At 46.0% G+C, this 26,872-nt stretch overlaps 1 protein-coding gene across 2 annotated transcripts; it reads right to left on the bottom strand.

Moving 5' to 3' along the window:
• Nucleotides 1-199: 199 nt before the first annotated feature.
• zdhhc16b (zinc finger DHHC-type palmitoyltransferase 16b) lies at nt 200-26,751 on the bottom strand. 2 transcript variants are annotated; one of them, XM_041209453.1, is made up of 12 exons: nt 26,627-26,751; nt 21,315-21,438; nt 19,250-19,500; nt 17,920-18,172; nt 17,127-17,321; nt 16,105-16,193; nt 10,708-10,736; nt 10,108-10,241; nt 8,144-8,229; nt 7,060-7,183; nt 5,011-5,081; nt 200-1,892 (listed from the first exon to the last, which is right to left on the bottom strand). In XM_041209453.1, the coding sequence occupies exons 4-12, from the start codon at nt 18,154-18,156 to the stop codon at nt 1,781-1,783; spliced, it is 1,077 nt and encodes a 358-aa protein (XP_041065387.1). In that variant the 5' UTR covers nt 18,157-18,172; nt 19,250-19,500; nt 21,315-21,438; nt 26,627-26,751; the 3' UTR covers nt 200-1,780. The 2 variants fall into 2 exon arrangements, with proteins under 2 accessions (XP_041065387.1, XP_041065386.1); XM_041209452.1 differs by lacking the exon at nt 19,250-19,500.
• Nucleotides 26,752-26,872: the final 121 nt, after the last annotated feature.

The following is a 26,872-nucleotide window of genomic DNA, read 5'->3' as shown; positions in this document are numbered from 1 at the left end:
TATGCAGAGTTTGGGAGGAGGCTCACATGGAGCATAGATTGGGCTGAATGGCATGTTTTCTGTGGTATAAGTTCTATACAAATAAATAGAGGACTTAAGATTCTGTAACTGGTAAATTTGAAATTGACAGTGCAAAGCAACTCCTCTTTCCAATAGTCAGGGGGGAGGTTTGGAGAAATTACAACAATTGGCAAGCTGGTGAATTGAAGACTTTATTATTTGTAACGGTTACTTGGAATCTCCAGTTCCAATCAGACTATTCAGTATTTAGCGGTGTATTGAAATTATTTGTCACATTAACCATATCTTATCATAAAGATGGTGCAGCTACACTTAAATAAGGGTAAACACTGAAACAAGTCCAAAAAAGAATATCACTGTTTCTTTTTGGGTTATATTGGAGTACAGTTCCGCTGAAACCCAGGGTGCTTCTATACATAATACTCATTTATCAAGAGTGGCTTGTCAGAGTGTTTGCAGCTGGAATATTTAACAGGGAAAGTGGGGCATCAGAATAGAGACTGACTGGTCCTTAACCAGGCTGCACATTGTTTTCCAGTAAGGTGTACAGTGACATTAGTAGATTTTAATGTAAAATTCAGGAATAATGTTTGAATCTACAGGGACATCCAGTTGAGCCACTGATGCCAGGGGCCATTCTCGGCTTGCACGCTCAAACCAGTTACCAGGACTGAGGCAGATTCCTGCTTCAGTAAAGAATGAGAAAGAACCCAATCAGCAGGACTTGGAGTGGGTAATATTAAATCTGTAAGAGTCATTACAATTTCAGTTAAGCTGCCATTATTTACACTGCAAAAAAAAAATTGGAAACAGTACCAGTTTTGGCCAGGGGGCCTGCTTTTACTTACCTACCTACCCATCCATCCATCCAGGCTCAGTGATGGTCATCCCACTCTCCAATCGCAGTGTAGACTGGGAGTGCAATTCTGTACTCTATAACACTGATCCATTTATCATCAGCAACGACAGTGTAATGCAAGAACCACACAAACATCAGATGGAATCAAGCTTAAGAATAAATACAACTGACTACAGCAAAACAAAGCCCTTTAACCCAGACACAATATTCAAAAACCACAAACCAACAAACTGTTCAAAGGCTAGACTACAATTGCTCCCAATGAAATGCAAATGGGAAGGAATCTTATTGCAACAGAGTTAAGGGGAATGGGTAGGGATTTGGTCCATTAGGGTTCTGGAGAGGAGTTTGCTGTGAAATGGTGTAGATATCTGAAAAGCTTATCTCTTCTCCCTAACACAGCTAAACCGCTCTTTACCAGGGCCCCTTGAGTTACTCCTAGTAGAGAATATTTAATGTTTCAGCATCAACAATTCAAGAACACCCAAGGTCGACATCAAAGGAAGTAATCATTATACAATAATAGCTTAGTTTTTTATATAAAACACAGTCCTTAAATCTTTATTTAAAAAAGTCCCTGATTAACTCCCGTCTGAGGAAGCACAGTATCATGGCTTAAGAAATTAAATCTCCTCACGACCTTTGGGTGCTTTATTGCTTCACTGACCCTGTGATTATTGCCTTTGAACACAAGGAGCACCAGCCGATCACTTTGGATCATTTTGAAGTTTTCCAGTTCAAAAGTTCTCATCTTTCACTAAACCCAGAGGAGCAGGAAAGTCCACAAGCCATTAGTTCCTTCCCACTGATTCACACACCATCCTCTTAGTGAACAAAGAGGTTTATCTTCTGTCATCCCTCATCAGGTGAGCAAAAAGTTGTCTCTCTTGTTATCTCTCATCAAATTGCCAATATGGCCTTATCCACACTGAAGGTTGATGGCAGCGCCCATGTCATGCCATCTCCATAAGGCATGTGAGATGAGGGGAGCAGCAAGCGAGTAATCCAGTGACTGAAACACAAACAGAGTAGCCGTCAATGCAATTATTTCCAGAACATTAAATCCGTTATGTGCTGGATACAGCTGCAAAAGAAATAAGAGCATAGAAAGAGTATGAGAAATCAGGCAAACATCATAAAAGGGAATCCAAAAATCTAAGGGCATAGAAAAAGTAAAGGGGTGGGAAAAGGAGTAGTGTAAATTAAGGAATTAAAAGGGGATTTATGCATGGAGGAAGGGGTCACGGCTAAGGTACTGAGTACTTTGCACCTGTCTTCACCAAGGAAAAAGATGCTGCCCAAGTCATAGTGAAAGGAGGTAGGTGAAATACCGGATGGGTTAAAACTTCATGAAGAGGAGATACTAGAAAGTCTGGCTGTACTTAAAATAGATAGGGAACAGAGTTTGGAGTGGGGACTTAATGGCTTCAGTCTTCCTAAAATTTAATTGAATTAAGTTTCTGCTCATCCAATACTAGATGTTGGATAAGCAGTCTGATAATTTAGCAACAGTGGAGGAGTCGAGAGAGGTGCTGGTGAGGTAGAGCTGGGTGTTATCAACGTACATGTGAAAACTAATGTTGCTTTCGGATGACATCACCGAGGGGCAGCCTGTAGATAAAAAAATAGAAGGGGACCAAGGATAGTTCCTTGGGGAACAGAGGTAATGGTTCGAGCAGGAAGAGAAGCCATTGCATGGTTCTCTGGCTATGATTAGATATATAAGAATGGAACCAGAAAGAAAAAAAACATACAATGCTGCCAAGATTAGTGATAATCTAGATTGGGAAAATTTTAGAAATCAGCAAAGGATGGCTAAAAAAAGAGAAATTTGAATATGAGAGAAAACTAGCAAGAAATATAAAAATAGTAAAAGGTTTTACAAGTATATATAGAGGAAGACAGTAGCTAAAGTGAGCATTGATCCTTTAGAGGGTGAGACTGGAGAGTTAATCGGAAACAAGGAAATGGCAGAGACTTTGAACAAGTATTTTTAATCTGTCTTCATAGTAGAAGACACAAAACATGCAAGAATACTAGAAAATCAAGAGACAAAAGGGAGGAACTTAAAACCATCATGATTACTAGAGAAAAAGTACTCGGAAAACGAATAGGACGACAGGCTGACGTGTGCCCTGGGACATAAAAACAGAAAATGCTGGAAAAACTTAGCAGGTCTGACAGTGTCTGTGGAGAGAGAAACAGAGTTAACGCTTCAAGAAGTGCCCCTGGACATGAGCGGAAGCATCCTAGGGTCTTAAAGGAAGCAGCTGCAGGATAGAGGATGCATTGGTTTTAATCTTCCAAAATTCCCTAGATTCTGGAAGGGTCCCCCCAGATTGGAAAACCACAAATGTAACATTACTATTCAAGAAAGGAGGGAAACAGAAAGCAGGAAACTATAGACCAGTTAGTCTTAACACCTGTCATTGGGAAAAATAGTAAAAATCCATTATTAAGGAGGTAGTAGCAAGATGTTTGGAAATACATAATACAGTCACAGAGTTAACATGGTTTTGTGAAAAGGAAATTGTGTTTGTCAAATTTATTAGAGTTCTTTGAGGATATAACAAGCAGGGTGGATAAAGGGGAACCAGTAGATGTCGTATATTTGGCTTTCCAAAACACATTCGATAAGATGCCACATAAAAAGTTACAACACAAGATGAGAGCGTACGGTGTTGGGGGTGGTAGATTAGTATGGATAGAGGACGGAGTAACAGTAAAAGAGTTGGGAAAAGTGGGTCATTTTCAGGAAGGCAAACTAAGTAGTGGAGTGCCACAGGGATCAGTGCTGGAGCCTCAACTATTTACAATCTATAAGAATGACTTTGAAGAAGGGACAGACTATATTCTAGCCCAACTTGCTGTTGAGACAAAGATAGGTAGGAACGCAAGTTGCCAGGAGGATACGAAGAGCCTGAATAGGGATACAGATAGGTTAAAGCGAGGGGGCAAACAATTGGCAGATGGAGTGTAATGTGGGAAAATGTGGGGTTGTCCTCTCTGGCAGGAAAAATAGGCAGCATATTATTTTAATGGATAGGGACTGCAGAAAGCTACAGTACAGAAGGATCTGGGTGTTCTAGTACATGAATCACAAAAAATTAGCATGCAAGTAACAACAAGTAATTAGGAAGACATGGAATGTTGGCCTGCAAAGGGGATGGGATATAAAAATACGTAAGTCTTGCACAGCTGTACAGGGCATTGGAGAGACCATACCTAGCACTGTGTACAGATTTGCTCTCTTTACTTAAGAAGGGATATACTTGGAAGCATTCAGAGAAGGTGCAGTAGACTGATTACTGGGATGAAGGGTTCACCTTATGAGGAAATGTTAAGCAGATGCTGGGAGGATGTTTCCTCTTGTGGGGGAATCTAGAACCAGCAGGCAAAGTTTAAAAACAAGGGGTCTTCCATTTAAGACACACATGAGGAGGAATTTCTTCTCCCCAAAAGTTATTAGTCTGGAATTATCTTCCACTGAGAGCAGTAGAGCCTGGGTCATAGAATATATTCAAGGCTGAGTTCAACAGATTTTTAATCAACAAGTCAAGGGTTATGGGTTGCGAGATGGTTGGTGGTGGAGGCAGGAAAGTGGTGTTAAGGCCACAATCAGATCAGCCATGATCTTACTGAATAGCACAGTAGCCTCAATGAGCCAAACAGCCAATACCTGATCCTATTTCTTCTGATTTTATGGAAGGGTTGAGAAACAGAGGACAGACTGAAATTGATTGGCAAAAGAAGCAATAGTGACATGAGAAAAATGTCTTTCAACAGCGAATGATTAGAATCTGAACTGCACTGTCTGACAGTGTGGTGGAGAAAGTTTCAATCATGGCTTTCAAAAGGAATTGGATAAGCACCAGATGAGTTAAAAATTGCAAGGCCGCAGCGAAAAGGGCTGGGAAGTGAGACTAGCTAAATTGCTCAAGAGTTGACAAACTGATGGACCAACTGGTGGTCTTCTGTGCTGTAACCAGAAAAAGAAAAGAAATAAAGAGATGGGGAACAGGACGAGTAGATATGACTGGAATGATTTGCTTACATGGAGGGTAAAGGTGGAATGATTGGGGCGATGGCCTAACAGTGTGATTTCTGTGGAATTCTATGTAGGTGTTTACCTTCGTTTTTCAATTCCAAGAAACAATTTCAAGTTGTTCAATTTGCCAGCATGATAGGGATTCCTGAAAACCTGACCAAAAAGAAGGAAATTGTAAAGATTCAGTCGAAAATGAGATCAAGGCAGCTTCCAGTGAAACAAATATCATCTCTCACCCAAAGAGATCAAGGGGTGGCTGGATCACTACTGTATACACTACTAGGACTGGGACTTACATAATACTGGGACAGTGTAGAGGGAGCTTTACTCTGTATCTAACCCCGTGCTATACCTGTCCTGGGAGTGTTTGATGGGGACAGTCTAGAGGGAGCTTTACTCTGTATCTAACCCCGTGCCGTACCTGTCCTGGGAGTGTTTGATGGGGACAGTACAGAGGGAGCTTTACTCTGTATCTAACCCCGTGCTGTACTTGTCCTGTGAGTGTTTGATGGGGACAGTACAGAGGGAGCTTTACTCTGTATCTAACCCCGTGCTGTACTTGTCCTGGGAGTGTTTGATGGGGACAGTACAGAGGGAGCTTTACTCTGTATCTAACCCCGTGCTGTACCTGTCCTGGGAGTGTTTGATGGGGACACTGGACGCCTGAAATGGAAAGGCGTCAGGCTCCCTGCAACTACATCCCATGCCTTAATAAGCAAAGAAAATTCACAGACACAAGAAAAAAGAACAATCGCATGGCATTTTTCAGTCGGTCCTTTCTCTCCCACAGTTCTGTAACTGAAACCAGCCCAAGATAGATACCAACTTTGTTAGGAGTGTGACTCACTGCCTATATACACAGCAGAAGAACACGGGCCAAGGTGATCATTTCACAGGGACTTCAATTCTGGTTGTTGGTTCAGGGACTAATCTAGCCCCATCCCCACCCTGTGCCACCCCCATCTTCGCCCACTCCTGCCACCCAAATGGCAACTCCAGACCCTGCACCACTCCCTGTTCTAGAGGACAGCCTCTGGATGATGTTACTCGGCGAATTCCAACGCGGGACTGGGACACAGGGAATCTCATGGGTCTAAGCCAGAAATGAACCGGACACGCAATGAAGAAACTACAACACTCTGCTTATTCCTTCATCTTACGTTGCTAGGGTCTGAATCTCAGGCACTGATCCTGCAGTAACTGACAAAGGCTGCCATCCTTCATGCCCAGACCAGCTGGGTATGGCATCGAGCTATTTGACTACAAAAGAACATCATAGTCTAGCCCAGTGCCTGGATCACCTCATTTCACCATTGGATGCCTGACAGCAATCACTGAGACTTCTGGCCAACTTTCATCTGTTCTTTTGCAACCCAACTCTGACCCCCACCACCCCTCCAAAACCCTGTAACACCCAACATTGCCACCCCCTCCAAAATCCCGTAACACCCAGAACTGCCCCCCCAAAACCCCATAACACCCAACACTGACCCCCAAAACCCCATAACACCCAACATTACCCTCCAAAACCCCATAACACCCAACATTGCCCCCAAAACCCCATAACACCCAACATTGCCCCCAAAACCCCATAACACCCAACATTGCCCCCAAAACCCCATAACACCCAACATTGCCCCCAAAACCCCATAACACCCAACACTGCCCCCCAAAACCCCATACCACCCAACATTGCCCCTCCAAAACCCCATAACACCCAACACTGTTCCCCAAAACTCTGTAACACCCAACACTGACCCCCAAAACCTCATAACACCCAACATTGCCCCCCAAAACCCCATAACACCCAACACTACTCCCCAAAACCCCATAACACCCAACATTATTCCCCAAAACCCCATAACACTCAACATTATTCCCCAAAACCCCATAACACCCAACATTGTGCCCCCCTCCAAAAACCCGTAACAACCAACACTGACCCCCCAAAACCCTGTAACACCAACATTGCCCCCCTTGCCCAATCCTCTCCCATCTCCAACACCGGTTACCTCCCGCCTCGTGTACCACCCAATGCTGCCCTCAACATAGAAGACTTCTTAGCCCAGTATGCAAAGAGAGCCAATGTCTGAGCACAGTGTGCTCTGTATTTCAGACTCTGACGACTTACACGGCCTTTCTTCTGCTGCCTCCGACGTTCCTTTTTGTTGATGTGCCTCTCGATGCTGGTCTCCCCACAGAGAATGAGGATCGTGTGCCACAGGGTGAGGCCACTGAGAGCGAGGGCCACAGAACTGGAATGGAGGGGGAGACACAGAAAGAAGAGCACAAATCAACCACACCTCAAGTATCAAACTCCAACATTCATATCCTCCATACACCCAGAATCTTTAACTGAGGAAAGGAGGGGCAGGGGGAGGAGACACACTACATTTATCTGGTGCCTTATTATTAAATCTCAGAAACATCCCATAAAACTTCACTAAATAAGTTACTTTTAAGTGAAGTGAATGTCCTTATCATGCAACAGTAGCAATCATTCAGTGCTCAGCAAGATCCCACAAGACAAGCACTAGGGTGGTTACATATGAATCTATGAATCAGGAGTAGGACTAGGCCATTCAGCCCCTCGAGCCTGCTTCACCATTTGATAAGATCATGGCTGCTCTGGTTATGGTCTCAACTCTACTTTCCTGCCTGTCCCCTTTGACTCCCCTGTCTTCGAGAATTTATCTAACTCAGCCTTAAAAATATTCAATGACCCTGCCTCCACTGCTCTCTGGGGAAGAGAATTCCTCAGTCTAACAGCCTTCTGAGAGAAAAAATTTCTCCTCATCTCCATTTGAAATGGGAGATCCCTTATTGTTAAACTGTGTCCCCTAGTTATAGTCTCTTCCGACAAGGGGAAGCATTCTCTCAGCATTCACCCTGTCAAGTCCCCTCAGAATCTTCTAGGTTTCAATAAGATCACCTCTCATTCTTCTAAATTCCAACAGATACAGGCCCAACCTGTCCAACCTTTCCTCATAAAATAACCACCCCCACCGCCAATCCCGGGAATCAGACAAGTGAACCTTCTCTGAGCTGCTTCTAATGCAATTATATCCTCTCTCAAGCAAGGAGACCAAAACTGTACACAGTATTCCAGATGCGGTCACACCAACACCCTATACAACTGTAGCAAAATTTCCCTGCTTTTATATTCCATTCACTTTGCAATAAATGAGAAAGGAATGTTATACCAGGGCACTGACCTGCAGAGAACCCAGAGATAAATGATACACTTGTGGAAAATCTTTTCTCGGAATGATATGGTGGGAGCTGGAGTCTGTGTGGCTGTCTGCAGGAGGGAAAGGGAGAGAGAGAGAGAGAGAGAGAGAGAGAGGGTTCATTAGTCAGGAGCTGAGGGGAAACCACACTTCACCGGTACCTTAAACAACGCTCTCATTATCCTTTTAGTTATTTAAAAGACAAATCAGTCCTCTAAAAGAAAATAAAAATGAATAAATAGCAGATTTTCTCCAATATATTTGAGTATGGGGGAGGGCAAGGGAATAAGTTAGAGTAGAAAATAAAGAATGTTAAGAATTTGCCTTCCTGCAGCAACCTCAGAACATTCCAAAGCGTTTAACAGGCAAGGAAGTATATTTGAAATGTAGTTACTGTTGTAATGTAGGAACCACAGCAGCCAACATGTGCACAGCAAGATTCCACAAACAGAAATGCAATAGTAGCTACATCATTTGTTTCTATAGTATTGGCTGAGGAATAAATCTTGGCCAGGACACCAGAGAGAACTCTCCTCCTCTTCTTTGAAATACTGCCACCCGAGGGGGCAGGTGGTTTAAAGTCATATCCAAAAGACGAGACCTCAGCCAGTGGAGCACTCCCTCGTTATTCACATCAGCCTAGATTTTTGTCATTAAGTCACTGGAATAAGACTTAAACCCACTACCCTCTGACTCAGATAAGAGTGCTACCCACAGAGCCAAGGAAGTGGGAACCTCAGATAACTGTTCCTCCTCACTGAATGTCAACTCTCCCAGCCCAGACCAAACCCCCAGCAGAACTCAACCAACCCGGGATCTTCCAATTTGTGTTACTCAGGACGTCTTTACCCACTGATCCATCAGGGAGCTGATTGCAGTAAGTTTTTAACTGTGGCTATGAAGGATGTACTCTCGACAAACACACTGATTGGTCAAAATTATGGGTTTAGAAGCAGGGCTCAGTTTAAACTTTGTCAATAAAATACTCAGCTGTTTTTAATTTCTATTTCAGGAGGAAGGAGACCAGACAGTCATTTTGGACAAATGGCATCCTGAGTTTAGGGAACTGAGGCTAGCTTTTTCAGCCACCCATCCTACATTTCCAAAATTAGAAAGGAACTTTCTTGCAAGAGTTTTTACTAGAAGTGAGAGGTTATAAAAATAGCAGGAAAGGCTTAACACGCTGGATCTGAGAAGTGACCTGATAGAGGTCTCCAAAATTATTAAGAGGTTTCAAATAGGGCAGACAAAGAGATCCTGCTTCCACTTGTGGACGTGATTAAAACTGGGGACTGTAAATATTAGACAGTCACTGATAAATCTAATGGGGAATTCAGGAGAAATTTCTTTGCCCAGTGAGAACACGGAACTTACTACGACAGGAAGTAATTTTGGGGGAGGCAGCGGTATAGTGGTATTATCCAGAGACCCAGGGTAATGCTCAGGAGACCAGGGTTCAAATCCCACCATGGCAGATGCTGAAATTTGAATTCAATAAAAATCTGGAATTAAAAAATCTGATGACCATGAAATCAACCATTGTCGATTCGTAAAAACCTAATGTCCTTGAGGGAAGGAAATCTGCCGTCCTTACCTGGTTTGGCCTGCATGTGACTCCAGAACCACAGCAACATGGTGGACTCTTAAATGCTCTCTAAATAAGGGCAGAGCAATTAGGGATGGGCAATAAATGCTGGCCTAGCCAGTGGCACCAACATCCCATGAACAAATTTTAAAAATTGAGGTGAATAACAGACACATTTAAGGGGATGTTAAATAAGTAAATAAAGGAGAAAGGAATGAAGGATGAATAAAGTCAGGAGGAAAATGGAGCATAAACACTGGCATGGACGAGTTGGGCTGAATGGCCTGTTATAAATTCCATGTAAAGAAACCTTTTTTTGAGGCAGATCATTCCAGCACACCAACGTAAAGAGACTGATACTTACATTAATAGTGAAGTATGCATCCACGAACAGCTCCCTGCTGCTCACACTACAGTACACACAGCCCAGTGTCATAAACAGGCAGAAGGAGAAGAAGTATCGATGGTTGTAATGGCCCACGCAGTTATTCAGCCAAGCTGAGGCGTAAAGTTAAGGAGGAATAATGGAAACCTGGGGAGAAAACAAGATTACAGAGCCTTCTTTTATTTCATCCCTTTAATGCTACCAGTATGAGTTTACCTGGCCTTCAGCTATTGGTTATCTCCATTGCTATACCTATCCTGGGAGTGTTTGATGCGGACAGTGTAGAGGGAGCTTTACTCTGTATCTAACCCTGTGCTGTACCTGCCCTGGGAGTGTTTGATGGGAATAGTGTAGAGGGAACTTTGCTCTGTATCTAACCCCATGCTGTACCTGTTCTGGGGGCGTTTGATGGGGACAGTGTAGAGGGAGCTTTACTCTGTATCTAATCCCGTGCAGTACCTGTCCTGGGAGTGTTTACTGAACTGGGTGCCTAAGATAGGTCATCAGGACAGACAAACTCACCTTGGATAGAATTAAAATATCAAAAAATTATAAAACATTCAAGTGCAGAAAGGATACGACAGTGATGATCCATCTTCAAAATACATCTGAAAGATAATAAAGTGCTGGTTAATGGTCTAGTCTTGGTCTTCAAATAAAGTCTGCCCTCAGTAAAAGCTATCAAAGATTTGTCAGGCTGATGTAAAAAAAACCCCATTGATTCACATGTCTTTCGAGGAAGCAAACCTGCTGTCCTTACCCAGTCTGGGTATATATGTGACTCCAGCCCTTCACCAACGGCTACTGAAGCAGCCGAGCAAGGCACTCAGTCGTACTAAACCACTACCAGGTTTAAGAATCAAAGCAGCTCAACACCATCTTCTCAGGGTAATTATGAATGGACAATAAAAGCTGGCCTTGCCAGCGATGCCCACGTCCCAAGCTTTATTGGCAAGGAGACTTCTTTCAGGGGTAGTTTCACAGGCATTGACCCACTGTTGCCTTGTCCGGGTGGGTGTTGGACAGTGAGTGCAAGTCACCTATTCTACCATGGGAGCCACCACTGCAGAGCACCATCCTGTCCTACCCTGATAACCTCCATCCCACCCAGCCCCTCTTCTCCCAACAAGCACGCACGCACATAATACACCCTCCGCCTTCCCATCAAAGGATCGCTGAATCCCAAGATCTTCTCATAGAATTGAGGAGCACAGGAGGTGGCCATTCAGCCCATCATGTATGAATATACAAACATGGAAATAGGAGAAGTAGGCCATTCAGCCACTCGTCATTCAATAAGATCATGGCTGATCTGTTTGCTTCAAGTTCTACATTCCCATCTACCCCCAATAACCTTTGATTCCCTTGCCTAACAAGAATCTATCTACCTCTGCCTTAAAAATATTCAGTGGCCCCATCTCCACTGCCTTCTAAGGCAGAGAATTCCAAAGTCGCACAACCTCGGAAAAAATTTCTCCTCATCTCTGTCCTATCAAGGTGACCCCTAATTTTAAAACAGTGCCCTATAGTTCTGGACTCACCCACTAGAGGAAACATCCTTTCCACGTCCACCTTGTCAATACCGTTCAGGATCTTATATACTTCAATCAAGTCACTCTTCTAAACTCCAGTGGAACAAGCCCAGTCTGTCTAACCTTTCCTCATATGACAACCCGCCCATTCCAGGTATCAATCTAGCAGACCTCATCTGAACCACCTCCAATGCATTTACATCCTTCCTTAAATAAGGAAACCAAAACTGCACACAGTATTTGAGATGCGGTCTCACTAATGCCCTGTATAAATGAAGCATAACATCCTTACTTTTATGCTCAATTCTTCTTATAATAAAGGATAACATTCCATTAGCCTTCTTGACTACATGCTGTACCTGCACACTAACTTTTTGTGACTCACCTAGATCCCTCTGCACCTTCGAATTTTGTAGTCGTTCTCCATTTAAGTAATACTTTACATTTTTATTCCTCCTGCCAAAGTGAACAACTTCACATTTTCCCACATTATACTTCATCTGCCAGATATTTTGCTCAATCACTCGACTAATCTATATCCATCTGCAAACTCATGTCTTCTTCACAACATACTTCCGACCTATCTTTGTGTCATCAGAAAATTTAGTTGCCATGCCATCGCTTCCCTCAGCTAAGTCATAAATATAAATTGAAAAAAGTTGAGGCCTCAGCACAGACTTCCATGAGACTCCACTCGTCAAATCCTGCCAATCTGACAAAGACCCATTTATGCACTCTGTTTTCTGCCAGCCAGCCAATCCTCTATCCAGGTTAATATGTTACCACCTACACTATGAGCTTTCATTTCCCACAATAACCTTTGATGTGGCACCTTATCAAATGCCCTCTGGAAATCCAAGTACAGTACATATACAGACTCTCTTTTATCCACAGCACATGTTAGTCCTTCAAAGAACTCGAAAAAAAATCGGTTAAACATGACTTCCCTTTCACAAAACCATGTTGACTCTTCCTGATTACCTTGAATTTTTCTAAGTGCCCAGCTATAACCTCTTTAATGATCAACTTTAACATCTTCCCCTGACAGTCGTCAAACTAATTGGCCTGTAGTTTCCTGTTTTCTGCCTCCCTTCCTTCTTGAATAGAGGGGTTATATTTGCTACTTTTCAGTCTGATGGAAATTATCCAGAATCTAGGGAATTTTGGAAAATTAACAGCAACCCATCTACTACCTCATTAGCCACCTCTTTTAAGACCCTAGAATAAAATCCATCTGGACCTGGAGACTTGTCAGCCCGCAGCTCCATCAGTTTGCTCAGTACTACTTACCTAGTGATTGTAATTTTACTAGGTTCCTCTCTCCCTTCCACCTCCTGATTTACAGTGATTATTGGAATTTTTTTGTATCCGTTTTAGTGAAGACAGAAGCAAAATATTTGTTCATTTTATTCCACCATTTCCTTATTATCTATTATTATTAACTCTCCATTCTCACTCTCTGGAGCACCAACACTCAGTTTACTTACTCTTTTCCTATTTAAATACCTGAAGAAGCTCTTGCTATCCATTTTAACATTTCAAGCTAGCTTCCTCTCATACTCTTATTTCTTTTTCCTGATTAACCTTTTAGTCATTTTCTGCCATTCTTTACATTCTGACCAATCATCTGACCTGCCGCTCAGCTTTGCACAGTTATGTGCTTTTTCCTTAAGATTGATGCTTTCCCTAACTTCCTCAGTTAACCACAGATGGTGGGCCCTCCCTTAGGAGATTTTCTTTATAGTAGGAATATACTTATTCTGAGTATTTTGAAATATCCCCTTAAATGTCTGCCAATACTTCTTTATTGATCTATCCCCTAGCCCAGTATCCCAGTTCACTTCAGCTAGCTCAACTTTCATGCCTTTATTTGCCTTTAGTTGCCCTTATTTAAGTTTAAAATACTAGTCTTAGAACCACTATTCTTCTTTTCAAACTGGATGTAAGATTCAATCATATTGTGGTCGCTGCTACCTCAGGGTGCCTTTACTCAGTTCATTATTTAATCCTGTCACATTACACAAAACCAAGTCTAATATAACCTGCTCTCTGGTCGGTTCCAGAAGGTGCTGCTCTAAGAAGCTGTCTCAAAAGCATTCTATGAACTCCACATCCAGGCTACTACTACCCATCTTATTTTTCCAGTTGATATGTAGATTAAAGTCACCCATGATTATTGCCATCCCTTTATCACAAGCATCCAATATTTCTTCTTGTCTACATTGTCCTACACCATTATTACTGTTAGGAGGCCTGTAAACCACTCCCACTAGTGACTTCTTTTCCCTACTATTCCTCATCTCCACCCAAACCGATTCTACATCCTAATCTCCTGAACCAAGGTCTAGCTTCCTATTCTTCTTGAATGTCACATACCCCTCAATATTCAGGACGCAATCCTTATCATCCTGCAGCCATGTCTCCGTATTGGCTATCAGATCATATTTATTTACTACAATGTGCGCTATCAATTCTTTTACTTTGCTATGAATGCTATGTGCAGTCAGATACTGAGCCTTTAGTTTAGTCTTTTTGTTACCTTTGTGACATCTAGTCTTGATTCTTGGTGCATTCTTAGGTTTCATCTCTCCGACCCTTTCAGCCAGTCTCCGACCCTCCTTTTCCATATTATTATTTTCTTCTCTTACCTTGTCTCTTTGATATACCACATTTTTCCACTTTTGATCCCTTGCCCCCACTAGTTAGTTTAAAACCCTCTCCATTTCCCTAGTTTGCAAGAACACCGGTCCCAGCACGGTTCAGGTGTAGACCATCCCAACGGTACAGCCCCCACTTTCCCCAGTACTGGTGCCAGTGCCCCATGAAATGGAACCCACTTCTCCCACAACAGTCTTTGATCCATGTGTTCCATCTCTCTAATTTTATATACCCTATGCCAATTGCACGCAGATCAGGTACCAATTCAGTGATTATAACCTTTGAGGTTCTCCTTTACAATTTAGTACCTAGCTCCTCATACTCTCAAGCACACCCTCTTTCCTAGTTCTACCTATGTCATTGGTACCTACATGGATCACGACAACCGGATCCTCCCCCACCAACGCAAGTTCCTCTCCAACCCTGAGTGGATGTCCGAAGCCCTGGCACCAAGCAGGCAACACAGCCGTCTGGGCTCTCACTCATAACTGCAGAAAACAGTGTCAATTTCCTTCATTATACTGTCCCCTACTACGACATTTCTTTTAGCTCCATCCAATTGAATAGCTTCCTGTACCATGGTGCCGTGGTCAGTTTGCTCATGCACCCAGCAGCCCCACTCTCAACCAAACAAGCTGAGAGAACCTCAAACCTATTGGACAATTGCGAAGGTTCACACTCCTGCCCTCTGATCCCCTTACCTGCCTCATTCAGTCAGACTCTCCTGTCCCTGACCAAATTAGAAGACCCTATGCTAAGTGGTGTGGACTGCCACCTGGTAAAATGCATCCAGGTAACTTTCCCCATCCCCAACGTGTCGCAGGATCTGCAGCTCAGCCTCCAGCTCAGTGATTCTGAGCTGATGTTCCTCGAGCTGCAAACACTTGCTGCAGATGTGTTTGCCCTGGATCACAATGTTATCCAGGAGCTCCCACATGTTGCAGCCTTGACACTTCACCTGTACTGCCATTCTTAATTTGTTTTAAATAATGACAACTATATTATTCACTTATTTATATTGCTTTTTAAATATATTTTATTAACTTTACCACCAATTTATATACCATTTTAAACCTTAGGGATAGAATCAACTTTAACCACTCACCAGATACTCACCAAACAGCTAGCTCCTTTCTCTGTGGTAAAGCAAGAACTATAGGGTGAGAAAGGTAGAAAAAGGAAAGGAACACCCTGTTGTCGCTGCCAGCTCTTTGAAAGAGCTATCCAATTTTTCCCATTCACCCCCCCATCCCCTTGCTCTTTTCCATAGTCCTGCAATTGTTTTTCCTTTTCAAATATTTATTGAATTCCCTGTGGAAAGTTACTATTGAATCTGCTCACTACGCCCTTTCAGGCAGAACATTGCAGTTCGGAATAACTCACTGCATAAAAATTAATTCTCATCTCCTCTCTGGTTCTTTCGTCAATCACCTTAAATCAGTAGCCTCTGGCTACTGACCCTCCTGCCACTGAAAACAGTTTCTCCTTATTTACTCTACCTAAACCCCTTATGATTTTAAACATCAGCATCAAATCTCTTAACCAGCTCTGCTGTAACAAGAACAATTCAGCTTCCCCACATACGAAAAATATTCAGAGACAAACTTAAGGCCCTCCGGTGCCAGTGATTTGAGACTAATAACAGGCTAGGATTTTAACACTAGGTGACAGGCCAAGAGACCGTGTGCGCAGTACTGGCAGCAGGACAGCTTGGCTAATGGCACGGTGTGGTTCCTGCTCCCGCAGAGACACTGGCCCTCCCCACTGCCCCAGGAACCACTCTTACCGGTTACAAATGCTGCAGTGATGGGTGCGGGCTGGTTTGGGATTGATACACTTCCTGCAGATTGAAACCATCGGAATGTCACTTTTGCCCTAGGAATAAAGAAAGAGTTAAACATGTAATACGCAAATGGATCAGCTACGGCACAGGTTAGATACAGAGTAAAGCTCCCTCTACACTGTCCCCATCAAACATTCCCAGGACAGCTACAGCACAGGTTAGATACAGAGTAAAGCTCCCTCTACACTGTCCCCATCAAACATTCCCAGGACAGGTACAGCACGAAGTTAGATACAGAGTAAAGCTCCTTCTATACTGTCCCATCAAACACACTCAGGACAGGTACGGTACAGGGTAGGCACAGAATAAAGCTCCCTCTACACTCTCCCATCAAACACCCCCAGAGCAGGTACAGCATGGGGTTAGATTAAAGTTCCTTCCATACTGTCCCCAGTAAACACTCGCAGGTCAGGTACAGCTCGGGGTTAGATATAGAGTAAAGCTCCCTCTACACTGTCCCCATCAAACATTTCCAGAACAGGTACAGCACGAGGTTAGATACAGTAAAGTTCCCTCTACATTGTCCCCATCAAACACTCCCAGGACAGCTACAGCACAGGTTAGATACAGAGTAAAGCTTCCTCTACACTGTCCTCATCAAACACTCTCAGGGCAGGTACAGCACGGGGTTAGATACAGAGTAAAGCTCCCTCTACACTGTCCCCATCAAACACTCCCAGGACAGGTAGAGGACGAGGTTAGACTAAAGTTTCTTCAACAAGCTGGGCACAAACTGGTTGCTCCATTACTTATTTCACACGGTCATGAATTATGCTATATCTGTGTAACTAACAAACTCCCTTTCCAATACACTTTTTTTCTCTCTCTCCCCATGCCTTCACAGAATAGCCTCAAAAAAACCCTCTCAAACCATGTCATGATCCTCACACCCTTCCTGATCCTTCCTGTTTAGAGTCCTCTCCTGCCCACCCAAGGGCTCCGCCTTGTATTCAAAGAACCTATACCTCTGCTGGGTGTCCAGGGTGTGTCCGCACGGCCTTGTAGTAATGAAATATGATCTGCATCAGGTTCCAGTGCCCATAGCAGAGGTGCCAGGCGATCCAGCCCACAGGATATGTGCTCATGATGACCGGCAGGACACAAATATAAACAATCATCACAATCGTGGTCGTCAGGATGATCACCAGGATCACAAACACCTGCAAGAGAGAAAGGGGAAAAGGCAATGAATCTACAGAGAACATGTGGGGATGAGCAGGAGGAAAGAGTCCATCCCAACCGACAAGGCACAAGTCAGGAGTGTGATAGAATACTCTCCACTTGCCTGAATGAGTACAGTTCCAACAACAGTCAAGAAGCTTGACACCATCCAGAGAAAAGCAGCCCACTTGATTGGCAGCCTTAAACATTCAGTCCCACCACCACAGACGCACAGTGGCAACAGTGTGTACTATCTACAAGATGCACTGCAGCAACTCACCAAGGTTCTTTCGACAGCACCTTCCAAGCCCGCGACCTCTCCCACCTAGAAGGACAAGGGCGGCAGATGCATGGGAACACCAACACCTGGAGGTTCCCCTCCAAGTCACAAACCATTCCGACTGGGAACGAATCACCGTTCCTTCACTGTCACTAGGTCAAAATCCTGGAACTCCCTCCCTAACAGCACTGTGGGTGTACCTACACCACAGGGACTGCAGCGGTTCAAGACGTCAGCTCACCACCACCTTCTCGAGGGCAATGAAGAATGGGGAACAAGTGTGAATATTAAAAATAACATGGAGTTGCCACACTCACCACGCCAAACCATCTAGTCACGTGGTCCACCAGCCAATAGATGGGTTCAAATAGAGAATCAAGGACAACATCAGAGTTGGTAAAGGAGTTGTAGATGAGGGAGTTGGCGCAAAGCTTGCTGTAGATCCAGAGGGTCCTCACACGGTGGAAGAGCTTCGTTCGCCGCCTGCGGCCCAGTCGGAAACACTTCAGGCACCAACGCATTGGGGTGCAGGCACAGTGCAGTCGCCTACTCATTCCAGCACGGCCCAGCCTGGTGACAAGGAATTAGGACATGCCAGATAATGCACAGCGTCAGATACAGAGTAAAGCTCCCTCTACACTGTCCCCATCAAATACTCCCAGGGCAGGTACAGCACGGGGTTAGATACAGAGTAAAGCTCCCTCTACACTATCTCCATCAAACACTCCCAGGGCAAGTTCAGCACAGCGTTAGATAGAGAGTAAAGGTCCCTCTACACTGTCCCCGCCAAACACTCTCAGGACAGGTACAGCACAGGGTTAGATACTGAGTAAAGGTCCCTCTACACTGTCCCCACCAAACACTCCCAGGACAAGTACAGCACAGGGTTAGATAAAGTTCTGGCAATTTCTGAGCTCAGTTAAAGCAAAGACAAAGAAGACGGCAGCTGATATACTGCTTAAAACTTCAAGCAATTATCAAACATTCTACTTTTCTGTTAAACAACAAACCATTCCAAACAACATCCAAGGAAAGAGGAAGAGTCTGGGAGCTGCCAGATTTCAGTAATTAAAAGAAAACCAGACAATCAAAGACTGCAGCAATCTCAAAAATCCCACTTTCATTTCTATAGCGCCTTTCACAATCTCAGGAGATGTCAAATGGCTTTGCCGCCAATGAAGTACTTTTGAAGTGTAGTCACTGTTGTAATGTAGGAAACTTGGCTGCTGATTTGTGCACAGCATGATCCCACAAACAGCTATGAGATAAATGGCCAGATCATTTGCTTATTGGTTGAGCAATAAATATTGGCCAGGACACCAAGGAGAACACCCCTGCTCTTCTTCAAAAGAGAGAGTCAGGTCTTTTACGTCCACAAGAGGGTAGACGTACCCTTGGTTTACCTTCTCATTTGAAAAATGGCACCTCCTACGGTGCAGCACTCCTTCTGTACTGGGAGTGACGGCTGGATGAGACTTCAATTCAAGGTGCCGAAATAAGAAAGATCTCAGCGCAATATTAACAGAGCAGGGGATCACAGGAACAGAAGGAAGCCATTCAGCCCCTCAAGACCATTTGCCATTCAACTGATAATGGTTGACCTTTAGCTCCCCCCCATTAAGCTGCATTTGATCTGAATTGCCTTACCAACAAAATTCTATTGATCTCAGTCTTGAAAACTCCAATTGACTTCCACATCCACAGCCTTTTCAGGGAGATTGTTCCAGATTTCCACAATGCTTTCTGAATAAAAGCTTCCTGATTTCACTCCTGGAAGGTCTGACCCTGATTTCTCACCCCTACATGTAGCCGTCAGCCAACACCATCAAGCTCAGAAGAACTGCTCCTTGCTGTTACTGGTGGTCTCACTGAATCTCAGTTAATAAGAACCACTGCACCTGCACATGAACAGACATTTATTGGAAGGATTTTGAAGTATGTGGAAGCGTGGTGAGCTGCACTGTACATCCAGGTACAGCTTCTGTCAATTTACTTTTTGAAGGCAGCTAAATTCACAGGGAATCTGTAGGCTGAGGCCGCCAGGACAGATGGGGGGAGGGTGGGGCTGGGAGGCGGGCTGGGGAAAGGGAGGGGTGGGTGGTCAATGGAGGGGGGTGGGGGGGGGTCAATGGAAACGGGGGGTCGATGGAGGGGGAGGCATCGGAGGGGGAGGGCAAGATGGAGGGCGGCGCGATGGAGGGCGGCGCGATGGCGATGGAGGGGGGAGGAGGATCAGGAGGGCGGAGAAAGGGGAGGACGGGGAGGAGGGGAGATGGGGGGAGGAGGGGAGAGAGGGGGGAGGAGGGGAGAGAGGGGAGAGGTTGAGGGGAGAGTGGGCGAGGTGGGGGGGGAGAGGAGGGAGAGGGGGATGTGGGGGAAGAATGAGGAGTTCAAACGTATGACTGATGTGCCTGCAAGTACCCACATTCTCAATGCATTGCCTTGCCCATTTATCAGATTAGAAAATTACATAATAACCTTTCCCAATAACCAACTACAGATTAATTCACTAAAAACTGCTGTAGGATATCATAAGATGGAAACATTGCTTACTTTCTGGAGTCGATGTGCAGGGCGAGGCAGAGATGATATGATCAGGCATAAGCAGTGAAGATACAGGGAGGAAGGAGAATGGACATGGGTCAGGCAATTTGGAGTTGAGGCAGTACAGGAGAGGACAGTTCAGCACATTACACAGCAGAGTGCTGTTGGTAGACCTGAATTAAAAGTGTTATGATGGAGGGGAGAGGTTGGAGGTGAGAGAGAGTAAACGGAGAGTCGCGTTATTTATAGTCACAAATTAACCTGCAGCAGTGACAATTAAATTGGTCTGTCAGAGTCCATGCTAAAAATAACATGCTTGAAATTCACTAACAGTTTACAATGTCATCCAAACACAAGATAGCCTGATCAGACCCCCATCCCATTTGTATATATAAACCACCCTGAACCACTCAATTAAATTCCAACCTATAAACTCACTCCTGAGTATTCGTTATTCTATACATAAACCCCCCTAAACCCCTCAATTAGATTCCAGTCTGTAACTCACTCCCAGGTATCTGTTATTCTATATATAAACCGCCCCAAACCCCTCGATTAGATTCTAACCTGTAACTCACTCCCGGGTATCTGTTATTCTTTATATAAACCCCCCGAACCCCTCAATTAAATTCTAGTCTGTAACTCACTCCCGGGTATCTATTATTCTACATATAACCCACCCCGGACCCCTCGATTAAATACCAGTCTGTAACTCACTCCTGGGTATCTGTTATTCTATATATAAACCACCCCAAAACCCTCGATTAGATTCCAGCCTGCAACTCACTCCCAGGCAGCTGTTATTCTATATATAAACCCCAACAAACCCCTTGATTAGATTCCAGTCTGTAACTCACTCCCGGGTATCTGTTATTGTATAAATAAACTCCCTCAAACCCCTCGATTAGATTCCAGTCTGTAACTCACTCCCGGGTATCTGTTATTGTATAAATAAACTCCACCAAACCCCTCGATTAGATTCCAGTCTGTAACTCACTCCCGGGTATCTGTTATTCTATATATAAACTCCCCCAAACCCCTCGATTAGATTCCAGTCTGTAATTCACTCCCAGGTATCTGTTATTCTATACATAAACCTTAGACCTCTCAATTATCTAAAAACTTGTTAAAGTTCAGTCCACAGCACAAGGTGAGTTTTTTTACTCACCATCAGACAAGTATGGTGGAGGCAGTGACCCTGGATCCGAGGAACCGGGCATTGTGTGGCCGGACCCCTCAGGCTTCTCCCAGTTATTGAACAGGTTGTTCAGCCTCAGTTACAGCACTTTTGTCTGCAATAAAAATAAATGACGAATTAGCCAAACCAATAGTTCCCCTGACTGTATTGATGAGCAGGTCTTATGGTCAGGCACTGAGTTTGTTGAGGAGGACCAGAGCAACGTGTGAGCCATTGGAGGTGCGGGGGAGTGGGCGGGGGAGGATGTTGGGAGAAGATGCTATACTTAGCCTCTTCATGAGCACAGAAAATGTTTCTTAAGTGGCTATTCAACCAAAGAGGCATCACAACCAAAGATCCTATTTGCATCCAATAAACTCACTCGAGCGTGTGCACACACTCACGCCTTTTCTTGTATACACAGACACTTCCAGCAGGGATCACTGAACATTAATGCACAGCAACTAAAGTCTGTAGGGTGAGAGGAAGACAGTGACATTTCAATTCACAGTTTCTTTTCTCTCCCTTCTACAGGCTTCTAAATGCCAAGGCTGGATTCATCTTGTCTTCTCTTCCAGGTCAGGGCCCCAGTCCAGGAGCTTTTCCCAAGATAAATAATTTAGCCTGGTGCTGTTTAACTCACACAGATTACACAGTCACAGTTCCCTCAGGGCATACTCAATCCCTGCTGACAGGTTTCTGACAGCAAAGCCTCCTCAATCCAAACAGCAGTCATCACCAGGGTCCTTTCTCTCTGGAACAGCAGATCAACCTCAAGGGTGATGCAAGAAGAAGCTTTCACTCCCTGCGAAAGAGGGGGCAAGAGATAGAAGAGGTCCTATATCCAAATGTGACCCATAACTAAGGTTAGTTACGTATCAAGGAGGAGGTTGATCAAACTTAATTAACTTTGTGAGTTATTTATTGATGAGTTAGGCCCAAGTAATAAAGACTATTGCTCTTTATAATTAATGGTGAAACCCAACCAGTGCTTTTAAACTAGATTTCATCAGCAGCACACAAACTCAATGGGTGGAATTATTCCTCAGAGAACAAACACAACTACCCATTCACTTTGCTGTATTGGGGACCACACACAGTTCAATCTGAGGTACAATGCTGGGAGTCCTTCACTCTCAGGTACGGGGGTTCCAGGCCTTTGTTTCAATTTGTCCCTTTACAGCCCCACTATCAACTTTGTACAGGTGCACAGCAGCTACCTTACGTCAGAAAATGGAGTGGGATGAAGTTCCTGTGGAGCATAAAGAATAAAGAAACAGAAGGCCTGTTTCTGCACTGTAAATCCTCTATATTTCTCTGCAAGTCATGAAACAAACTTATTCTTCTGGAGGAAAAAGAAAAGCAATTCATTTAATTTTTAATGAATACACATTAAATTGGGTGCTGATATCACCCATTCCCACCAGTAAGGCCATCAGCAACGGTCAATGGAAAGAGTTTGAGTTTTGATGGGCAGGTATTGCACCAATTGGACTTGGTTTGCATTGCTGATGTCAGCAAGGGCTCACCCTGCTCTGGAGGTGAGACACCTCGACAAGAGTTCCTGCTCCCTATTCACTCCAAGTGGGAGGTGTGCGTGTGGGAATGGAATGAGGCTCCAGTGTGATTCCCCCCCCCACAATTGTCTGAACCCATTTATACGGGTGCCATTTTAATATTAGAGCTGGGCCATTTAGGAGCGAAATAAGGAAGCACCTTCTCACACAAAGAGTAGTGGAAGTCTCCCCTCCAAATACTGTTGAGGCTGAGGTGGTCACAGAAATAGAGAAAAACAGCAATGCTATAGATTGAATTGAGAACAGGGATGTAAGATAGTGTGTTGCTGGACTGGCCAATGTAGGTCAGCGAGCAGAAAGGGTGATAGGTGAATGGGGTTTGGTACGAGTTAGGATATGGGGCAGCAGCGCTGCAACAGCCCAAGGTTCTAACTTTGATTCACATCAAGTTGGCTGGTCTCAGTCAGGGAAGGTGCTGCTCCTGGACTTAGTGCTCCCACGCCAGCAGAGATTCAAAATCAAGTTAGGGCTTTGGCATCTGATTAGTGCCCAGTGACCCCTGCAAGGACACAAGTGGATGTTGAATAAGCACGGAATGGATTCAACCATGACGATCTCTGCAGTTTAAGAGCACATTAGTAAGTGAATGGACTCTTCTGGGTGAGATATGAGGGAGGGAGAATATCAAGGTTTGACTCATCTTCTCAACTGGAATATCATGTTTAATTCTGGGTACCACACTTTAGGAAAAATGTCAAGGCCTTGGACAGGGTGCAGAGGAGAATTACTAGAATGGTGTCAGGGTTGAGGGGCTTCAGTTATGTAGAAAGGCTGGAGAAGCTGGACCTGTTCTCCTTACAGCAGAACCACAGAATCTTTACTGGTGGCCATTCAGCCCATCAAGTCTGCAGTGGCTTTCTGAAAGAGCATTCCACCTACTCCCACTTCCGTGCCTTATCCCCAAAACCTTGCACATTCTCTCTTTTAGATATCAATGAGGAGATGAGGGGGTGAAGGGATAAAGGTGGTGGGGGGGGGGGGGGGGTGAAGGGATAAAGGGGGTTGGGGGGGGTGAAGGGATAAAGGGGGTGGGGGGGTGAAGGGATAAAGGGGGTGGGGGGGTGAAGGGATAAAGGGGGTGGGGGGGTGAAGGGATAAAGGGGGTGGGGGGGGTGAAGGGATAAAAGGGGTGGGGGATGGGGGTGAAGGGATAAAGGGGGTGGGGGATGGGGGTGAAGGGATAAAGGGGGTGGGGGATGGGGGTGAAGGGATAAAGGGGGTGGGGGATGGGGGTGAAGGGATAAAGGGATAAAGGGGTTGGGGGTGAAGGGATAAAGGGGTTGGGGGTGAAGGGATAAAGGGGTTGGGGGTGAAGGGATAAAGGGCTTGGGGGTGAAGGGATAAAGGGGTTGGGGGTGAAGGGATAAAGGGGTTGGGGGTAGGGGGTGGGGGTGAAGAGATAAAGGGGTTGGGGGTGAAGGGATAAAGGGGTTGGGGGTGAAGGGATAAAGGGGTTGGGGGTAGGGGGTGGGGGTGAAGAGATAAAGGGGTTGGGGGTGAAGGGATAAAGGGGTTGGGGGTGAAGGGATAAAGGGGTTGGGGGTAGGGGGTGGGGGTGAAGAGATAAAGGGGTTGGGGGTGAAGGGATAAAGGGGTTGGGGGTAGGGGGTGGGGGTGAAGGGATAAAGGGGTTGGGGGTAGGGGGTGGGGGTGAAGGGATAAAGGGGTTGGGGGTAGGGGGTGGGGGTGAAGGGATAAAGGGGTTGGGGGTAGGGGGTGGGGGTGAAGGGATAAAGGGGTTGGGGGTAGGGGGTGGGGGTGAAGGGATAAAGGGGTTGGGGGTAGGGGGTGGGGGTGAAGGGATAAAGGGGTTGGGGGTAGGGGGTGGGGGTGAAGGGATAAAGGGGTTGGGGGTAGGGGGTGGGGGTGAAGGGATAAAGGGGTTGGGGTGGGGGTGAAGGGATAAAGGGGTTGGGGGTAGGGGGTGGGGGTGAAGAGATAAAGGGGTTGGGGGTGAAGGGATAAAGGGGTTGGGGGTAGGGGGTGGGGGTGAAGGGATAAAGGGGTTGGGGGTAGGGGGTGGGGGTGAAGGGATAAAGGGGTTGGGGGTAGGGGGTGGGGGTGAAGGGATAAAGGGGTTGGGGGTAGGGGGTGGGGGTGAAGGGATAAAGGGGTTGGGGGTAGGGGGTGGGGGTGAAGGGATAAAGGGGATGGGGGTGGGGGTGAAGGGATAAAGGGGTTGGGGGTAGGGGGTGGGGGTGAAGGGATAAAGGGGTTGGGGTGGGGGTGAAGGGATAAAGGGGTTGGGGGGTAGGGGGTGGGGGTGAAGGGATAAAGGGGTTGGGGTGGGGGTGAAGGGATAAAGGGGTTGGGGGTAGGGGGTGGGGGTGAAGGGATAAAGGGGTTGGGGTGGGGGTGAAGGGATAAAGGGGTTGGGGGTAGGGGGTGGGGGTGAAGAGATAAAGGGGTTGGGGGTGAAGGGATAAAGGGGTTGGGGTGGGGGTGAAGGGATAAAGGGGTTGGGGGTAGGGGGTGGGGGTGAAGAGATAAAGGGGGTGGGGGTGAAGGGATAAAGGGGTTGGGGTGGGGGTGAAGGGATAAAGGGGTTGGGGGTAGGGGGTGGGGGTGAAGGGATAAAGGGGTTGGGGGGTAGGGGGTGGGGGTGAAGGGATAAAGGGGTTGGGGTGGGGGTGAAGGGATAAAGGGGTTGGGGGTAGGGGGTGGGGGTGAAGAGATAAAGGGGTTGGGGGTGAAGGGATAAAGGGGTTGGGGGTAGGGGGTGGGGGTGAAGAGATAAAGGGGTTGGGGGTAGGGGGTGGGGGTGAAGGGATAAAGGGGTTGGGGTGGGGGTGAAGGGATAAAGGGGTTGGGGGTAGGGGGTGGAGGTGAAGGGATAAAGGGGTTGGGGGTAGGGGGTGGAGGTGAAGGGATAAAGGGGTTGGGGGTAGGGGGTGGGGGTGAAGGGATAAAGGGGTTGGGTTGGGGGTGAAGGGATAAAGAGGTTGGGGGTAGGGGGTGGGGGTGAAGGGATAAAGGGGTTGGGGTGGGGGTGAAGGGATAAAGGGGTTGGGGGTGAAGGGATAAAGGGGTTGGGGGTAGGGGGTGGGGGTGAAGGGATAAAGGGGTTGGGGTGGGGGTGAAGGGATAAAGGGGTTGGGGGTGAAGGGATAAAGGGGTTGGGGGTAGGGGGTGGGGGTGAAGGGATAAAGGGGTTGGGGTGGGGGTGAAGGGATAAAGGGGTTGGGGGTGAAGGGATAAAGGGGTTGGGGGTAGGGGGTGGGGGTGAAGGGATAAAGGGGTTGGGGTGGGGTGAAGGGATAAAGGGGTTGGGGGTGAAGGGATAAAGGGGTTGGGGGTAGGGGGTGGGGGTGAAGAGATAAAGGGGTTGGGGGTGAAGGGATAAAGGGGTTGGGGTGGGGGTGAAGGGATAAAGGGGTTGGGGGTAGGGGGTGGAGGTGAAGGGATAAAGGGGTTGGGGGTAGGGGGTGGAGGTGAAGGGATAAAGGGGTTGGGGGTAGGGGGTGGGGGTGAAGGGATAAAGGGGTTGGGTTGGGGGTGAAGGGATAAAGAGGTTGGGGGTAGGGGGTGGGGGTGAAGGGATAAAGGGGTTGGGGTGGGGGTGAAGGGATAAAGGGGTTGGGGGATGGGGGGGAGATGAGGGGAGTGAAGGGATAGGGGGGGTGAATGGATGGTGGAAGTTGGGGAGGGGGTTTGGTTGGTGGGGTAAGTCCGGGTAGGAGGAAAATGTAATATCCATTTCAGATGTTAAACTATGAGCGAACATACCGGGTTTCTGGAGGCTCAAAGACGCTCTGAGCTTTGCCTTTAGCCGGTTGCAGTGTTGGTACTCAGAGCACAGGGCATGCGCAGGGAGCCCACCAAGGCGCGCCGGGTGCTGTAGTCCAGCTCTGATGTCACAGAAATGGTGGTCGCGCCTGCGCCTCAGCGCTGGTAACTACATTTCCCGTCATGCCTTACCGGCACCTGCTCTCAGACATGCTGAATCGCTGGCAGAGTGGAAAGTTGGTGCAA

Source organism: Carcharodon carcharias, chromosome 17 (assembly GCF_017639515.1).
Source record: "Carcharodon carcharias isolate sCarCar2 chromosome 17, sCarCar2.pri, whole genome shotgun sequence".
Classification (NCBI taxonomy): domain Eukaryota; kingdom Metazoa; phylum Chordata; class Chondrichthyes; order Lamniformes; family Lamnidae; genus Carcharodon; species Carcharodon carcharias.
This window is presented reverse-complemented; position numbering and strand designations above follow the sequence as displayed.

Coding starts and splice junctions, on each gene's coding strand:
- zdhhc16b (XM_041209453.1), bottom strand. CDS start 18,156: ATGAGTAGGCGACTGCACTGTGCCTGCACCCCAATGCGTTGGTGCCTG. Junction 7,184..8,143: donor TATCTCTGGGTTCTCTGCAG/GTCAGTGCCCTG, acceptor CCTCCATTCCAG/TTCTGTGGCCCTCGCTCTCA. Junction 1,893..5,010: donor CTTGGAATTGAAAAACGAAG/GTAAACACCTAC, acceptor TTTGTGTTTCAG/TCACTGGATTACTCGCTTGC.